General features: G+C 37.9%; 1 protein-coding gene across 2 annotated transcripts in view; it reads right to left on the bottom strand.

Annotated features, from left to right (window-relative positions):
* The window catches only part of LCLAT1 (lysocardiolipin acyltransferase 1), a 197,815-nt gene that overhangs the window by 116,680 nt on the left and 67,022 nt on the right, over window positions 1–14,113 (bottom strand). For both annotated transcript variants that reach the window (XM_032391458.1, XM_032391459.1), the window contains exons 2-3: window positions 13,832–14,000; window positions 6,480–6,678 (exon numbers count right to left, since the gene is read on the bottom strand). In XM_032391458.1, coding sequence (XP_032247349.1) covers window positions 6,480–6,678; window positions 13,832–13,996 — 364 coding nt within the window. In that variant the 5' untranslated portion in view covers window positions 13,997–14,000. The remainder of the gene's footprint in view (window positions 1–6,479; window positions 6,679–13,831; window positions 14,001–14,113) is intronic.

Here is a 14,113-nt window from a genome sequence, read left to right as displayed (position 1 = left end):
AGTTGGTGAATTCGGGATTTTTCTATTTTTTTGAGTGAGGCTTGGATGGCTATGTATTTCCCCCTTAGGACCACCTTTGCAGTATCCCATAGGTTTTGGACCGATGTGTTTTCGTTCTCATTGATTTCCATGAATTGTTTAAGTTCTTCTTTGATTTCCTGGTTGACCCAAACATTCTTGAGCAGAGTGGTCTTTAGCTCCCAAGTGTTTGAATTTCTGCCAAATTTTTTCTTGTGATTGAGTTCCAGTTTTAAAGCATCGTGGTCTGAGAATATGCAGGGAATAATCTCAGTCTTTTGGTATTAGTTGAGACCTGATTTGTGACCCAGTATGTGGTCTATTCTGGAGAAAGTTCCATGTGCACTCGAGAAGAATGAGTATTCTGTTGTTTTAGGGTGGAATGTTCTGTATATATCTATGAGGTCCATCTGGTCCAGTGTGTCATTCAAAGCTCTTGTTTCTTTGTTGATTTTCTGCTTAGATGATCTGTCCATTGCTGAGAGTGGAGTATTGAGGTCTCCTACAATTAACATATTGTTATCAATATGACCCTTTGTTTTGGTTAACAGTTGGCTTATGTAGATGGCTGCTCCCATGTTGGGGCCATAGATATTTACAGTTGTTAGATCTTCTTGTTGGATAGACCCTTTAAGAATGATATAGTGTCCTTCTGTGTCTCTAACTACAGACTTTAAAATCTAATTTGTCTGATATAAGAATGCTACCCCAGCTTTCTTTTGAGGTCTGCTGGCATGGAACATGGACCTCCATCCCTTCACTTTCAGTCTGGATGTATCTTTAGGTTCAAAATGAGTCTCTTGTAGACAGCATATGGATGGGTTCAGTCTTTTTATCCAATCTGCAACCCTGTGCCGTTTTATGGGAGCATTTAGGCCATTCACGTTGAGAGTGATTATTGAAAGATATGAATTAATTGTCATCATGTTGCCTGTGAAGACATTGTTTATATAGATTGTCTCTGTAAATTTCTGTTGTATATTACTCTTGGGGTCATTCTCCTTTTATAGGACCCCCCTTAATATTTCTTGCAGGGCCGGCTTAGTGGTCACATATTCTTTCAGTTTCTGCTGGTCTTGGAAGCCCTGCATCTCTCCATCCATTCTAAATGACAGCCTTGCTGGATAAAGTATTCTTGGTTGCATGTTCTTCTCGTTTAGTACCCTGAATATGTCTTGCCAGGCCTTTCTGGCTTACCAGGTCTCTGTGGATAGGTCTGAGATTATTCTGATGTTCCTCCCTCTGTATGTAAGGAATCTCTTCCCCCTAACGGCCCTTAAGATGGTTTCCTTGGTTCTAAGATTTGTGAGTTTTACTATTACATGCTGGGGTGTTGGCCTGTTTTCCTTGATCTTGGGAGGGGTCCTCTCTGCCTCTACGACACAAAATGTTTGTTTCATTCCCCAGATTAGGGAAGTTCTCAGCTATAATTTGCTCAAATATATCCTCTAGTCCTCTCTCTCCACTCCCTCCGGGATTCCAATAATTCTGACATTGGAATGCTTCATGGTGTCACTTATTTCTCTGATTCTATTTTCATGGATTCTGAGTTGTTTTTCCCTGGCCTCCTCTTTTCCCTTTTTATCTATTAAATTGTCTTCCAAGTCACTTATTCGTTCCTCTGCCTCAGTTACCCTAGCTGTTAGATTATCTAGATTGGACTGGATCTCATTGATAGCATTTTTAAGTTCTGCCAATTCACCTTTCATTTCTGCCCTTAGAGACTCTATGTTGCCATTAATTGATTTCTCCATTCTAGCTATTGTCTTTACAATTGCTAGCCTGAATTCCATTTCCGACATCTTGGTTATATCTGCATCCATTTGTAAATCTGCTGCAGAAGTCATAATCTTTGAGTCTTCTCTGTTTTGGGGGTTCCTCCTCCTAGTCATTCTGTTGATGGGTGGTTGAGGGCATGTATAGAGTCCAAATTATTGACCAGAACCCAAGCAAGATGTACCTGTTTTTAGGGACCTTAGGGTTGCTGACCTCTTGTTCTCCCAGCCTGTCTTCTGTGGGAGGGGCCTGCGGCGCTGTTGCTCAGGCAACCCTGTTTGGGCAGAGTTGCCCTGCCCCCTGTGGAGGGGGATGGGCTCAGTGGGAACCAGTTTTTTAGGGCTTTTGTTCTCTGGCGGCTTTCCGCGTCTCTTCCGAGAGTCAGAGCAGAAGAGACTGTTTCCAACCCTCTGCCTCAGAGCAGAGAGATTGCAGTCTGTTCTTCAGTGAGCTCTCCAGGCCACACTATCTCCATTTCTGTCCATGCTGCTATAAACTGCAGCGTCCTGGGTAGTGTGCCCCTCCGCAGCACCCCCAGTCCTGCCTCCAGGTCGGGGCACATCTCTGCCCTTTGTGCTTCTAAAACCGCCAGCTGCTTCCAGTTCGCACGCACGACCCTACCACTCCGGGTTTCCGTCCTGGGGGTTGCCCTAAAGTCCTTTCCCCGCCACTACCGGTCTGGGAGTCTGTGCCCTGTCCCCAGCACGCAAAGCTGTCGCTCACCAGAGGTGTAGTATCCCCAAAGCCAGGCTCCCTCCCGCTGCTGTTTATCCTCTGATATCTGCCCACGGAATCATGGCTCCCCGCTTCATACCTCGAAACCAACCGCCTGAGATACTCTGTTAAAGATCCAGATCTATTTTCTTACATTTCAGGCGATTTCATGGGTGCTCAGAGTAGTCTGGTAGATATCCAGCTCAATTCCAGAGACCAGATGGAACAGGGTCCCCTATTCCTCTGCCATCTTTTCTCCCACCCCGACTAACTGGAATTTAAATAAAAACTAAAAACCAAACCAAAACAAAACAAAAACTTGTTTTGTGGCCTAACAATTGACATATCCTACAGAATGTTTCCATGTGTTACTTGAAAAGAATGTGTATTCTGTTGAATTTGGATGAAATGTTCCGTATAGGTCTGTAAAGTCCGTCTGGTCTATGTCATTTTAATGCCAATGTTTCCTTATTGATTTTTCTGTCTGGATGATCTATCCATTGATAAAAGTGGGTTTTAAAGTCCCGTATTATTACTGTACTGCTATCTTCTTATTGGATTGACCCCTTTATCATTATATAATGACCTTGTCTCTTAATTAGTCTTTATCTAGCTTTCTTTAGGTTTCCATGTGCATCTTTTCCATCCCTTCACTTTCAGTCCGTGTGTACTCTTACATCTGAGGTGAGGTATTATAGGCAGCATATAGATGGGTCTTGTCAGTCACTGTCTTTTCATTGAGAATTCAGTCCATTCACATTTAATGTGAATATTAATAGGCATGCACTTATTGCCATAGTGTTCATTGTTTTCTGGCTATTTTATAGTTCCTTTGTTCCTCTCTTCTTCTCTGGTTCTTTTCCTTTGTGATTTGATGATTTTCTGCACTGGTATGCTCGAATTCCTTTCTCTCTTTTGTGTATCTAACTACAAGGTTTTGCTTTGTAGTTACCATGAGACTTACATAGATTGTTACAAATGTAAGTAGTCTTATTTTAAGTTAGTAGCAACTTAAGTTAGAACACATTCTAAAGCTCTACATATTTACTCCTCCCCCCTTTGCTGTAGCATGACCCACACATGCTCATCATGTTCATTTTTTGTTTACATAGTTTTTATATAAGCTCTTAAATAAATGTGGACCCGCCAAGCCTGTTAAATAGTATATACGACATTAAAAGAGAAAATTTAATGGTTCCTAGATCCTGCCTAAACATGTCTGCTCTAAAGTTAATTTCACAATAGGAGATAAATATTCTGTATTTAGGTTCGAGTCAAAGTAATACCTAACTGGAGAATGCAGGCTTTAAATATGTTATGTACTATATTAAATGGAAATAAAACTTTGGCATTAAGTGATAATGCAACCACTTTTCTTGTACTTCAAATTCATTGTTCCTTCATATACAGATGTAAAATTTTTATTTTACCACAGACTTCTAGCTTAATTTGCTTTCTTGAAAACCACAGAGCCCAGTCATTGTATAATCAATATGAAGTTATTCCAGTGAAGATAGTCAGGACTTGTGGAAGAAAGCCATCCAATGAGGAGCCAGAGAAGGAGGGAGGGAGGCCTGTTTTTTTTTGGCTGTGTCAGTCTGGAGTGAAGTTTCTGTCTGACTAAACTGGGGGGTGGAAGGAAAAGAAAATGTGTTGTTTCAAATGCCACAGATTCTCATTGTTCTTAACAAATCTTGGTAAACTTTCTTGAATTTCCAATGACTTGTTTTAGAATTTTCACCATTTCACTGGGCAGCTGGTCTGTGGAGCTACTCATGCTGTCATCCTGGAAGTGCCTCTCATGTCCTCATTTATGCCCAAAATGTTTTCTTGGGTTATATGTCCAATTGTCTTCTTTAGGGGCTCTAATTATATATATGTCAGACCTCCTTTGACTACCTTCCATTTCAACTACTTTCGGGTATTTTTTTTCCTCATTTTAATTCTGTTTTCCTATACATTTCTGGTAGGATTTTGCCCTCTTGTCCTTTTTTTTTTTTTTAATTCAATCCATTCCCCTTATATTTTTTTCTTGTCTTCTTGACCATTATTGTCCTTTGTATTTCTCAAAGTGGTTTTTTGCCCCCATACTCCCAAATGTTTATTTGATGACATTTCATTCAGTTGAAGAGTGTCGTGTTACAGTGTAGGTTTTGGATTTTTCAGTTCTGCCCTTCACTTAAGAGATTTCTTTTATAGATATACAATTATTTTATGGCAGTTTTTTGTACGTTTATTGGGGGAGGAATGAGGAAAGGCTATTATTTTTTGCCCCTCTTTTTCTTCCTGCAGGATCTTTAATTTCCTTGTTTTCCTCACTGCCACACCTCTATGGGGAGCTAACTCTTCTCTTTGTATCTGATTCTCCTTCAAAAGCAATGCTTCTCTGAGGCTGCATCTTCAGGTCACACTCTCTTTCTATAATCATTTCCGTATAGCATGTGCTGTGAACCAGTATGTCCTGACCTGTGTTCAGTATTCTGGAACTTAGTATTAGGCTTTTTCTTTTTGAGGATGCTTTTGCTTGTGCTATTTCTTAGTTGTTCATGCCCCTCTACTCTTAAGCCTTTAGAATTTATTTCTCTAGTTAAGGCAATTAGAAGGTTATGGTATTGTTTCCTAGTCATTCTGAAGAGATGAGTGATACACTCTGTTTATTTGATCACTTTTTTTAAGTCTGAGAAAAATCAGGCTGCTGTTGTTTGGACAAAGGTCCAAAAACCTTTGTTAAGAAGACTTTTAATTATGGATTTAATCTCTATTAGATACAAGACTGCTGAAATTTTTTGTCACTGTTGACAAAATTGTCAGTTGTATTTTTCTGTATGTAACTTCCTGATTTCATATAAATTTTCAAACTCATCTGCATAAGGTTTTAATATTCTGTTCCTATATTTTATGTAGAATCAAGAACAAACAAGACGTTATTCTTGCTACTGGTAACATGGGTCTTCTCTTTTCTTTCTTCATCAGTCCTTTTAAGGGAAGTGGCAGTTTTGGAAATACTGGTAAGGTCTTCGACATTTCTCTCTGCTCTCCCCTAGAATCTTTGAAGATAGTGACTGCCTTTGCCAGTAATGTATTGCAGATGTGACACTATATGAATTCTGAGGCTAGGTCATAAAATGCCTTGCAGTTTCATGCTAGTTTTATGGGGATGTTAACCCTAAAGGAAGTTGCCTAAGAAATCGGGAGTGTCCCAAGAGTATAAACCTCCTAACTAGTCCATCCTGAGGAAAACACCTACCTTTTTGCCCTCACAAATCCTCAACCATTTCAGTACACTGATAAGGGCATAGTTTAGAAAGCAAAGAATTCAAATAATCAATGTTACATTGGAAACCACAGAAGTAGAGATGTCACAGAAGTAGAGATGTAATAGATAAAGCTGTCAGGGAGTTTTCATATACCCGTATGTGAATAGCTGGTTTAATACATATGTAGTCTGCTCCCCACCCCATTTCACATTAAGTGGAGGAAGATTAAGTTGTAACATGCAATGCTGAAATATCCCTACTTGTCTACCATACGACATGTTGCACTGCTAGGAATTCTAAAAAAAAAAAAAGAAAAAAAGCTATGGATTAGGAAAGTTCAGAAAATACCAGCAACTAGTAGTATCCAATTAATATTTGTTAGATGAATGTGAATGAATCAGTTCATTTTTTTCTGGCCTGAATTACCACAAGCATAACATACAATAAAAAGTTACTGAACTATTAATTCACATTCTTCAAAGTGTTGGTCTCTCTGGGACCCTTATCTTGAGAAGAGCTTATTTTCTCAACATTAAATATTTCAAAAATTAAAATAATCTGTTGGATCCATGTTTTTAGGCTAGTGAGAAAAAAATGGGAATGACTTTAATACTTAAGTGGAGTTTAACAAGTTATTCTGTAGTTTTAGGGTGGGGGTCTGGGAGTAACATATTAAATGAATGAACAACTTAAAATAATTTGTGAATAACCTACCAAATCCAGGAACACTTTTGAGACTAGCTTTGAGGCAAATTTTCTCCAATCTGAGGTAGCTATATCTCATCAGACAGTTCCACAGGAACAGCCAGTCCATTCTTGTCCGATGATTCATGATAATGACACTTCTTTCCCCAGGAACAAACGCATCACCTGTTATAATCACTTTTATACCAAACATGGTCTCCAGCAATGCCTAAGGAATAAATAATACAGACATGTAACAATTGAAAATATGGTTTCCCATAGGTAAATTTTATCATATCCTGTAAATAAATCGGACTTCTAATAAGTCAAAGGCATAGTGTTTCTCAAGATTATTGCTTCTATAATAAATCTGGAAGAATGAGAATACAAAGGCCCTGTTTCTATTTTTAGTTTTATTAATTTAGGTTTCTGACAGTTTCCTAATTAAATGCTAACTTTCACTGAAATCTTCAGGATATATTAAGTTAAAAAGTGTAAAAGACATGCTTTTTAAGGTTATAGATATATAAGATTATTACTTTCTAGAAAGGATAATTAACACTGGGTATAGAGCTGAGGGAACAGAAAGTCAAAATTTTCATTTTATACCTTTCTGTATTATGATCTTTTTAAACACATATACATATCTGCATAACAATATATAAAGAATAAAATAACTATATGTTTATAAAGTTCTGCAGCCTGGCATCTTCTACGTAGAAGATGCTCAAGTATTTGTTGAATTTGTTTAATGAACTTTTCTGATAACCAGGCATATAATATATTACAGACTGGTTTTGTGGAGGAAAAAAAAACAGAAGATAAGAAAACTTAATTATTGATTTCAATCCCTTATTTAAACTGCAAATAATTTTTAGGTAAAAAATTTACTAGTTAAAATATGACTTCCCTATTAACAGAGAGAAAACTGGTCCAAGGCAGAGAAAAGACATATAGAAGTGTAGAGCCGTATAATGGAATATGAAGCAACAATGAAAGTAAATGAACTACAGGCATCTACAACACCACGGATGGCACACAACAAGCATAATGCTGAGAGAAGCAAAACAAACAAGAAGTGTCATATGTAAAATTATAAAGAACAGCAAGGAAATGACTATCTTACGAGATGGTTGTAACTTCTCAGCCCTCCAGCAAACCACCTACCTTCTGATACTCTAGTTCTTGACCTGTTTGAGAGTTACACTTTAATAGATCATTTTAAAGTGTGCATTTATGTTTTACTAACTTTGGATACATATGACACAGATGAGTGGACCAAGAAAAAAAAAGGTTAAAAGGAATATTAGCTAAGGAAAAGTCAGGAATGTTTTATGTCCAAAGAATTATGGAATCAGAGTGTTAACATCTTAACAGAATAAAACAGATATCCCACAGATCCCAGAGCTGAGATTCACTTTAGGGCATGAGTGTTTAACCTAACATCAAGTCCTAGAAGGATGGCCTTCAAGGGGTAAATAAATACGAACACCTCTTGAAAATGTATACACAGGTACTTTGCTCAATGCCTGCAGTTTTCATCAGATTTTCAAAAGGGTCCATAACCACTCAATTATAACCCCCACTCCAAAGTCTTGGGAAGCCAAGTCTCTATGTAGAAAGACTTCCTGATGGAGAGGATCATGGCAGAGTCCTCTAGGCTTGGACCCACAGCAGGAAATGTCTCTAAGTATATAGGACCATCACCTCCCAAAATGAATCACTGAATTACGTATCTATCTCAGCCCAGAAGACAAGTGTGAAGTCACCATCTATGGCTTATTAATTTAGATCCGCCCACTCTGCTTTCCAAATGATACAGTTTTTACAAAGAACTGAAATGCACAATCCCCTTCCCTTAGTAGAAAGATGAGTGTGTTGTACCACAGAAAAGAGTTAAAAATCTTAAAGCCTATAAATCCCAAACCTTAACCTTCACCTTTCAAGTGCAATTTCTAATACGTGTATCCTGTGGGTCCCAAATGTCAAAATAAATCCAGACTGTTTGTCCAGAAGCATATTGTATGGCATTCTCTCCCTTGCCATCCAGCACTTCATCAGAATGTGCCTGAAAGTTATATATAACCTTTTGGACAGCCTAAATCTCAAACTCACATTAATCATTTGTAATACCAGACAAGACCTATCTAGTCAATGTTATTTATAGCTCCTGCAAAGGCAGAACTACAAATATTTACTACACAGAGATAAGGTTGTAACGTCTCTAAACTGCAGAATTCATATAATCAGATTAAAACTGATTAAACATTAAAAGCTGTTATAGAAAAAATGTGAGAATAGTGTCTTTTTTTCTAGTCTAGAACATAAACTAGTATAGAAGAAAAACTAATCTTATAAAATTTAATAATGCTTTACAGAAGCAATTTCTGAGGATCTTATATAGACCACTAATCACTACCTCCAAGTGTCCCACCGTGTCTGAAAACACAAAGATGAGAGGTTCCCCATCATGATCACAGAGAATCAGTTTTGACATCATGCCCCAAGCTCTCATTTATCATTCCAATGAATATTTAGTCTGAGGTAAAATCAACTCTCTGGCGCTCCCCATCTCCACTCCACTTAGGCCCAGCTCCTCAAATCCTTAGCTATTTAAGGCGCTGAATTCCCAAGTCATTCATCAAACACGGTACCCCTTCTCTTAGCAGCAGTCTAGGCAGAAATTATACTCTGAACACCTGTTTTGTTCTAGGATTGGACTGGAATCAGCAGACTGTGGAAGAGACTTGTGTCCTAGGTGGGGAGTTAGCAAATGATCTCTCAATTCCTGAGTCATGACTTAGGGTGAAAGGACAGAACTCCAAATAATTTTCATAATCCCAGGTTATTAAATAACAATTGGACTGTTGGAAAGAATCCGAATTTTGAGACGCAAAAAGTGCACTGGGCACATGCAAAGTCTGACCTTGACAATATTGATTATGCTGAACAGAACTGTCCTAAAATGAAATGAATAAAGACCTACACTCCCCACTGTAGGTATGTACCAAGAGAGACTGGTCACTCTGCAGACTGTTCTGGAAGGAATTCTTACACAGGTTAGACTAGGCGACCTCTAAGATTCTAGAAGATTTTACTGTGGTACTGCATTTAACACAAAAAAAAAATGTGCTGCTTAAAAATGGTGAGAGAAGAAAAATCTTGCCAATGAAATAATTTTAATGCACACGAGATGCTTACAAAAGAGATCGTTATGATTATTTCTGTGAAGCAATAACTTAAGTGCATTTACCTAATCTATTATTAGTGAACATTTTTTTAACTGTTTGGGATTGCTTAAAATAAAGTACGTGCATAGCAAAGACTAAATTCTCAGTGAGTAAAAAAAAAATTATTTGCTTCTAATTAAAACTCCTTTAGCACCCTGTAAAAGTGTGAAATAAAAGGTCATAAAAGACACCCTGACAATTTTTTGTAACCTAGTTATAAGGCATTCAACTTCTATAAATTTCTTAGCTGAAAGACTCTGCTTGATATGCCCTTACTCAGAATCAAGGCAGTGAGTTAAACAGGTAATAGAAGTTTTTTCAAATACACACTAATTTAATACTACAGTGGTGGTTGAATTTTGCGTGTGTATTATGTTCTGAACTCAGGTAATAAAGCAAAAGTCAGGAATAGCTGAAACTTAACCCTTGAAAATCTCTCAGAAAGGTACCTCAGGGAGACCAGTACACTAAATAAAGCCAGTTTTTTCTGAAGACTTGCAACAGCTTTCTCCAGCTGACCATCAGATGAAGGGACTGGTCTACATGCTATTTGAAACACAAGAATTATAGTACAGCACCCCTCACATCCTCTCACTTTCAGTGGAGGTGGGGGCAACCCTAAATTTAAAAAAACAAACAAAAAAACGGCATTCTTATCTTTCCACTCTTCCCTCATCCACCCTAGTGCATGTAATTGGAGTTGTATAAAGACTTGTACCATAGTGTATGGTGTAATGCTGTGTGATAGTAACAGTACTAAGAGTAATAGCAGAAGCAGCTATGGCAGAATTTGTCGAGTGAAGTCCAGCATTTCCTCCAGAGTAAAAGATTTTAGTTATGTACCTAGCTGCCCAAAGACCATATTTCCCAGATGTTATTACAGCCGTTCGCTGTTCCCTCCAACACGGTGAGCAAGAGAGATTGGTGCTATTTGTAATTCACTGATTTAAAGGAAAGCACTTGCTCTGGACTTCCTCCCAGACCCACTTCCTGCAGAGTGGGGCAAAAAAGTGGTAGTGACCAGTCCTGACCATATAAAAGAGTATTATGCCAGGCTGGGTGGAAGGAATCTGAGTCCCTGAATGACATCAGGGAGCAGAGCTACTTCTGAAAAGGCTATATTCACTACCTCATTTAGTCGTCAGAATAACTAACTGTCTGAGGTAAGCAGGTAGTATTAGAACCCCCATTTTTCAAATGAAAACAGAAGTTTAGGGAGGCTAAGTAGCTCCGCCAAGTTCAAACGACTAGAAAGTGGTAAGACCAATAGTGAAACCAAATGTCTGTACCAATAAGCACTCTACTTATATTGGCTCTCCAAGGAAAATAGATTGATCGTGGACACTAAAGCTTTGCAATTGCAATGATTCCTACCAATGTAGTAACTACAAGAAAATTTTCAAAACCCTTCAGGTTTCGGTAGAGAGAAGTAGCCAAAAATGTGATTCATATTCAAAAGATTATACACTGGAAAATTTAAGACATTAAATGAAATGTAAAACCATGTATGATTACTACCAAAAAATCATTTACCTCCAAATGTCTGCCTTAGAATCAGATACACAATGCTGAATCTGGAATGGCTCACTCCGATTTCCTTATAAATCTTAAAAAAGTTATGTAATTGACTTGAAAAAAGTTAAAAGTTTTCTAAATGAAATGTCTCTGGGTTTTATAATGACTATAAATAGAATTAGTTAACATTTAGATAGCTTGTAGAGGACTTTTTAGAAATATCTACTTTTGACTGTTAACCTTATGTGAACTGGGCATTATTGTGCTTATTTAAGTATGATATTTTATGGAAAAATACTCATTTTGTAAATAACACCACAAAACAAATATTCCATATTAAATGGTCTGTTTGAAGACTGCAATGAAACAATGGACTTCATATCCTTAAAGCTAATTTAAAAATGTACCTCTAAAAACTTCATGGTCTGAGAAGTCACCTTCTGTCCTCTAACAAAGGAGGCAGTCTCTCAGGCGAATGAAAGACAGAAACTAGTCAAGCTGGTGCATATCTACAAGTAGGCAAGATAGCTTAGGCAGAACACTATTACCTCCCCGAGGCCAGAAGTCCTATCTGTCCTGTTCGTCATTACCTTCTAGCAATATGCTTGGCACACGGTGGACACTTAATAAATAGTTGCTGGATGAATGTTCCAGCTCCCTGCTGCTTACTTTTGCCATAAACAACAGTTAACTTACCAAAAAATCCTTCCTTCTATTATGAAAGGAAAAAGAATTTTTGCATAAATGTATAAGGAGGATCCATACTGATAATGTAAGAATATTACAAATATTCAATACAAAGTACTTCCTACAGGAAAAAAACAGATGAGGAAGCTCAGAACATAATGAAACCAACAAAGAACCCAATATAAATTCTAGAACTTGAAAGTACGGTATTTTAAATAGAGGTAGCAGAAGAGAGGGTCAGTGAACCTGGTGACTTGTGAGAAATCATCATGCCACTGAGACTGATTTTATTAGTAGTTATCAGTTTCTCAAATTTTTTTCCCTCCAGGCATTCCTTGGCTTGAAAGAACTCCAAACCTTCTTCTTTTGAAACAATCATAAGGTCCCAGTGAACTTACCACTGGAAGTTAAAGTGCCATGTGACCCTGACCAATCCTTCAAGGTTTTCCTATCACCTAAGGCTCTAATGGCAGCAAAGTGAGTTTAATCTCAGCTCTACTTAAATAATTTGCTTATGCATGTGACCTCCAGCAAATTATTTAATTTCTCAAAGCTTCTACTTCTTCTGTAAATTGGGGATAATGGTAGTGCCTGGAAGGAAGGCATCCTAAAGTACTTATTAGCACAGTATCTGCCACATAAGTGCTTAACAGCTATGACCATCATTACCCTTTAACAAAATCTTATAATTCTTCTCCGTAATCTGGATTAAATATGCAACCATACCAGTTATAGTTATTTATCATCTACCAGTTATGCTATAGTCCCTTTCTTTGTGCTTACAGATTTAAGTGCAAAAACAGAAAAGAAAGGGGGAAGAGGAGAGAAGGGAGGGACAGACGGAGAGACGGGACTACTTTTAGTTTAACGTGATCACATTTCATAAGACAGTTATCTGAATAATTTTTTAAAAAAATTAACCTTTGACAAAGGACAAATGCAATTCTCAAAATTAGTCACCAGAGGAATCCTTTTTAAAATATGAAGAGGGTGCACTGTAATAGCTCCCCACAGCATTAGCGTACTTTCTTCTCTGCAGATATAACAAGGGCGGGCTGCCTGAGGGGAAAAGCATAACGCAGTTCAAAAGACACAGGTGGAAAAAGATCCTTCAGCAACTGAAGGACAAGGACTCCCTCCTTGTTTTCCTGGTCAGGTATATCCTCATCACCCCCACCATGACTGCTCCATAAACGCAGTAACATTAAGTTCTAGCTGTTGCTCAGGAAAAAGAAAGAACAGAACAGTCTCAGGAAATATAAGCTATTCAAGGTAAAGGCAGTGCATGGGTGTCACTCCATTTCTGGAGAAGGCATTACTGACTAGCAGCAACATGGAAGGGCTAAAGCAGCTTTAGTCCAGACGAGGGACGGGGCTGGACTGGAATCCTACAGGACGTTGCCAGTTGCCAGCTCAGAATCAGGGAGATGTGCTCAGAGCTGTATGCACTGACCTTGCAGAGAATACCTGTCTGTTCCAAGAATCTACCACACATTTTGTACATACTTTTACCTTACAGATGCTGTCACTCTAGCTCACAGATGGGAAACCACTTTATTCCTAAATTCTGTGGTTACTGGGAAGAATTAAATCAATCACATCAATATCAAGAGTTCAAAAAAACAGTTTATCTCAATCTTAATTTTTGCCATTATCTTGTAAAATAAATGGAAACACAAAATTAATGGTGTAAAAATTCTTCAAAGTACACCTCGATGAAGGAAAATAAACTTCACGAGGAATATAAAAGAAACTCGTAATTTTGGAATATGGCTCTTAAGATATTTTACTTCAAGGACATGAATTATATTTAATTCTCTAGTTCCTGTATTTCCTCCAGAAAGGATTTATAGGTTTCTTCTAACATTTGACTAAATCTGACTCTAACAAAATAAAAATTGGTCAGCTGGGCCACTTTGGTCCAGTCTCCTTATCAGGCAGGTAACTTACCACAGGCAGTGTGAGCCAGGTTGCCACAATGCGGTTGTTGATCCAGCGATACCAAGATGGGCTTACAAACATCAAAGGTAAAAAGGGGCCGAGCATAAAAATGCTTCCAAAAAAGCTTCCGCAAAACAGAGTGAGTATAAAGTAAATCCCTTTCCATGACACCATGATTCTGAAAGATATAAAATATATATATATATATTTTGTTACTATACATATATCTGCCCAAATTGAAAATGCATAAAATAACCTTTCATTACAGGGCTACAGAAAAGCCTCAGATAA

The sequence above is a fragment of the Phoca vitulina genome, unplaced genomic scaffold (genome assembly GCF_004348235.1).
Source record: "Phoca vitulina isolate PV1807 unplaced genomic scaffold, GSC_HSeal_1.0 scaffold63, whole genome shotgun sequence".
Classification (NCBI taxonomy): Eukaryota; Metazoa; Chordata; class Mammalia; order Carnivora; family Phocidae; genus Phoca; species Phoca vitulina.
This window is presented reverse-complemented; position numbering and strand designations above follow the sequence as displayed.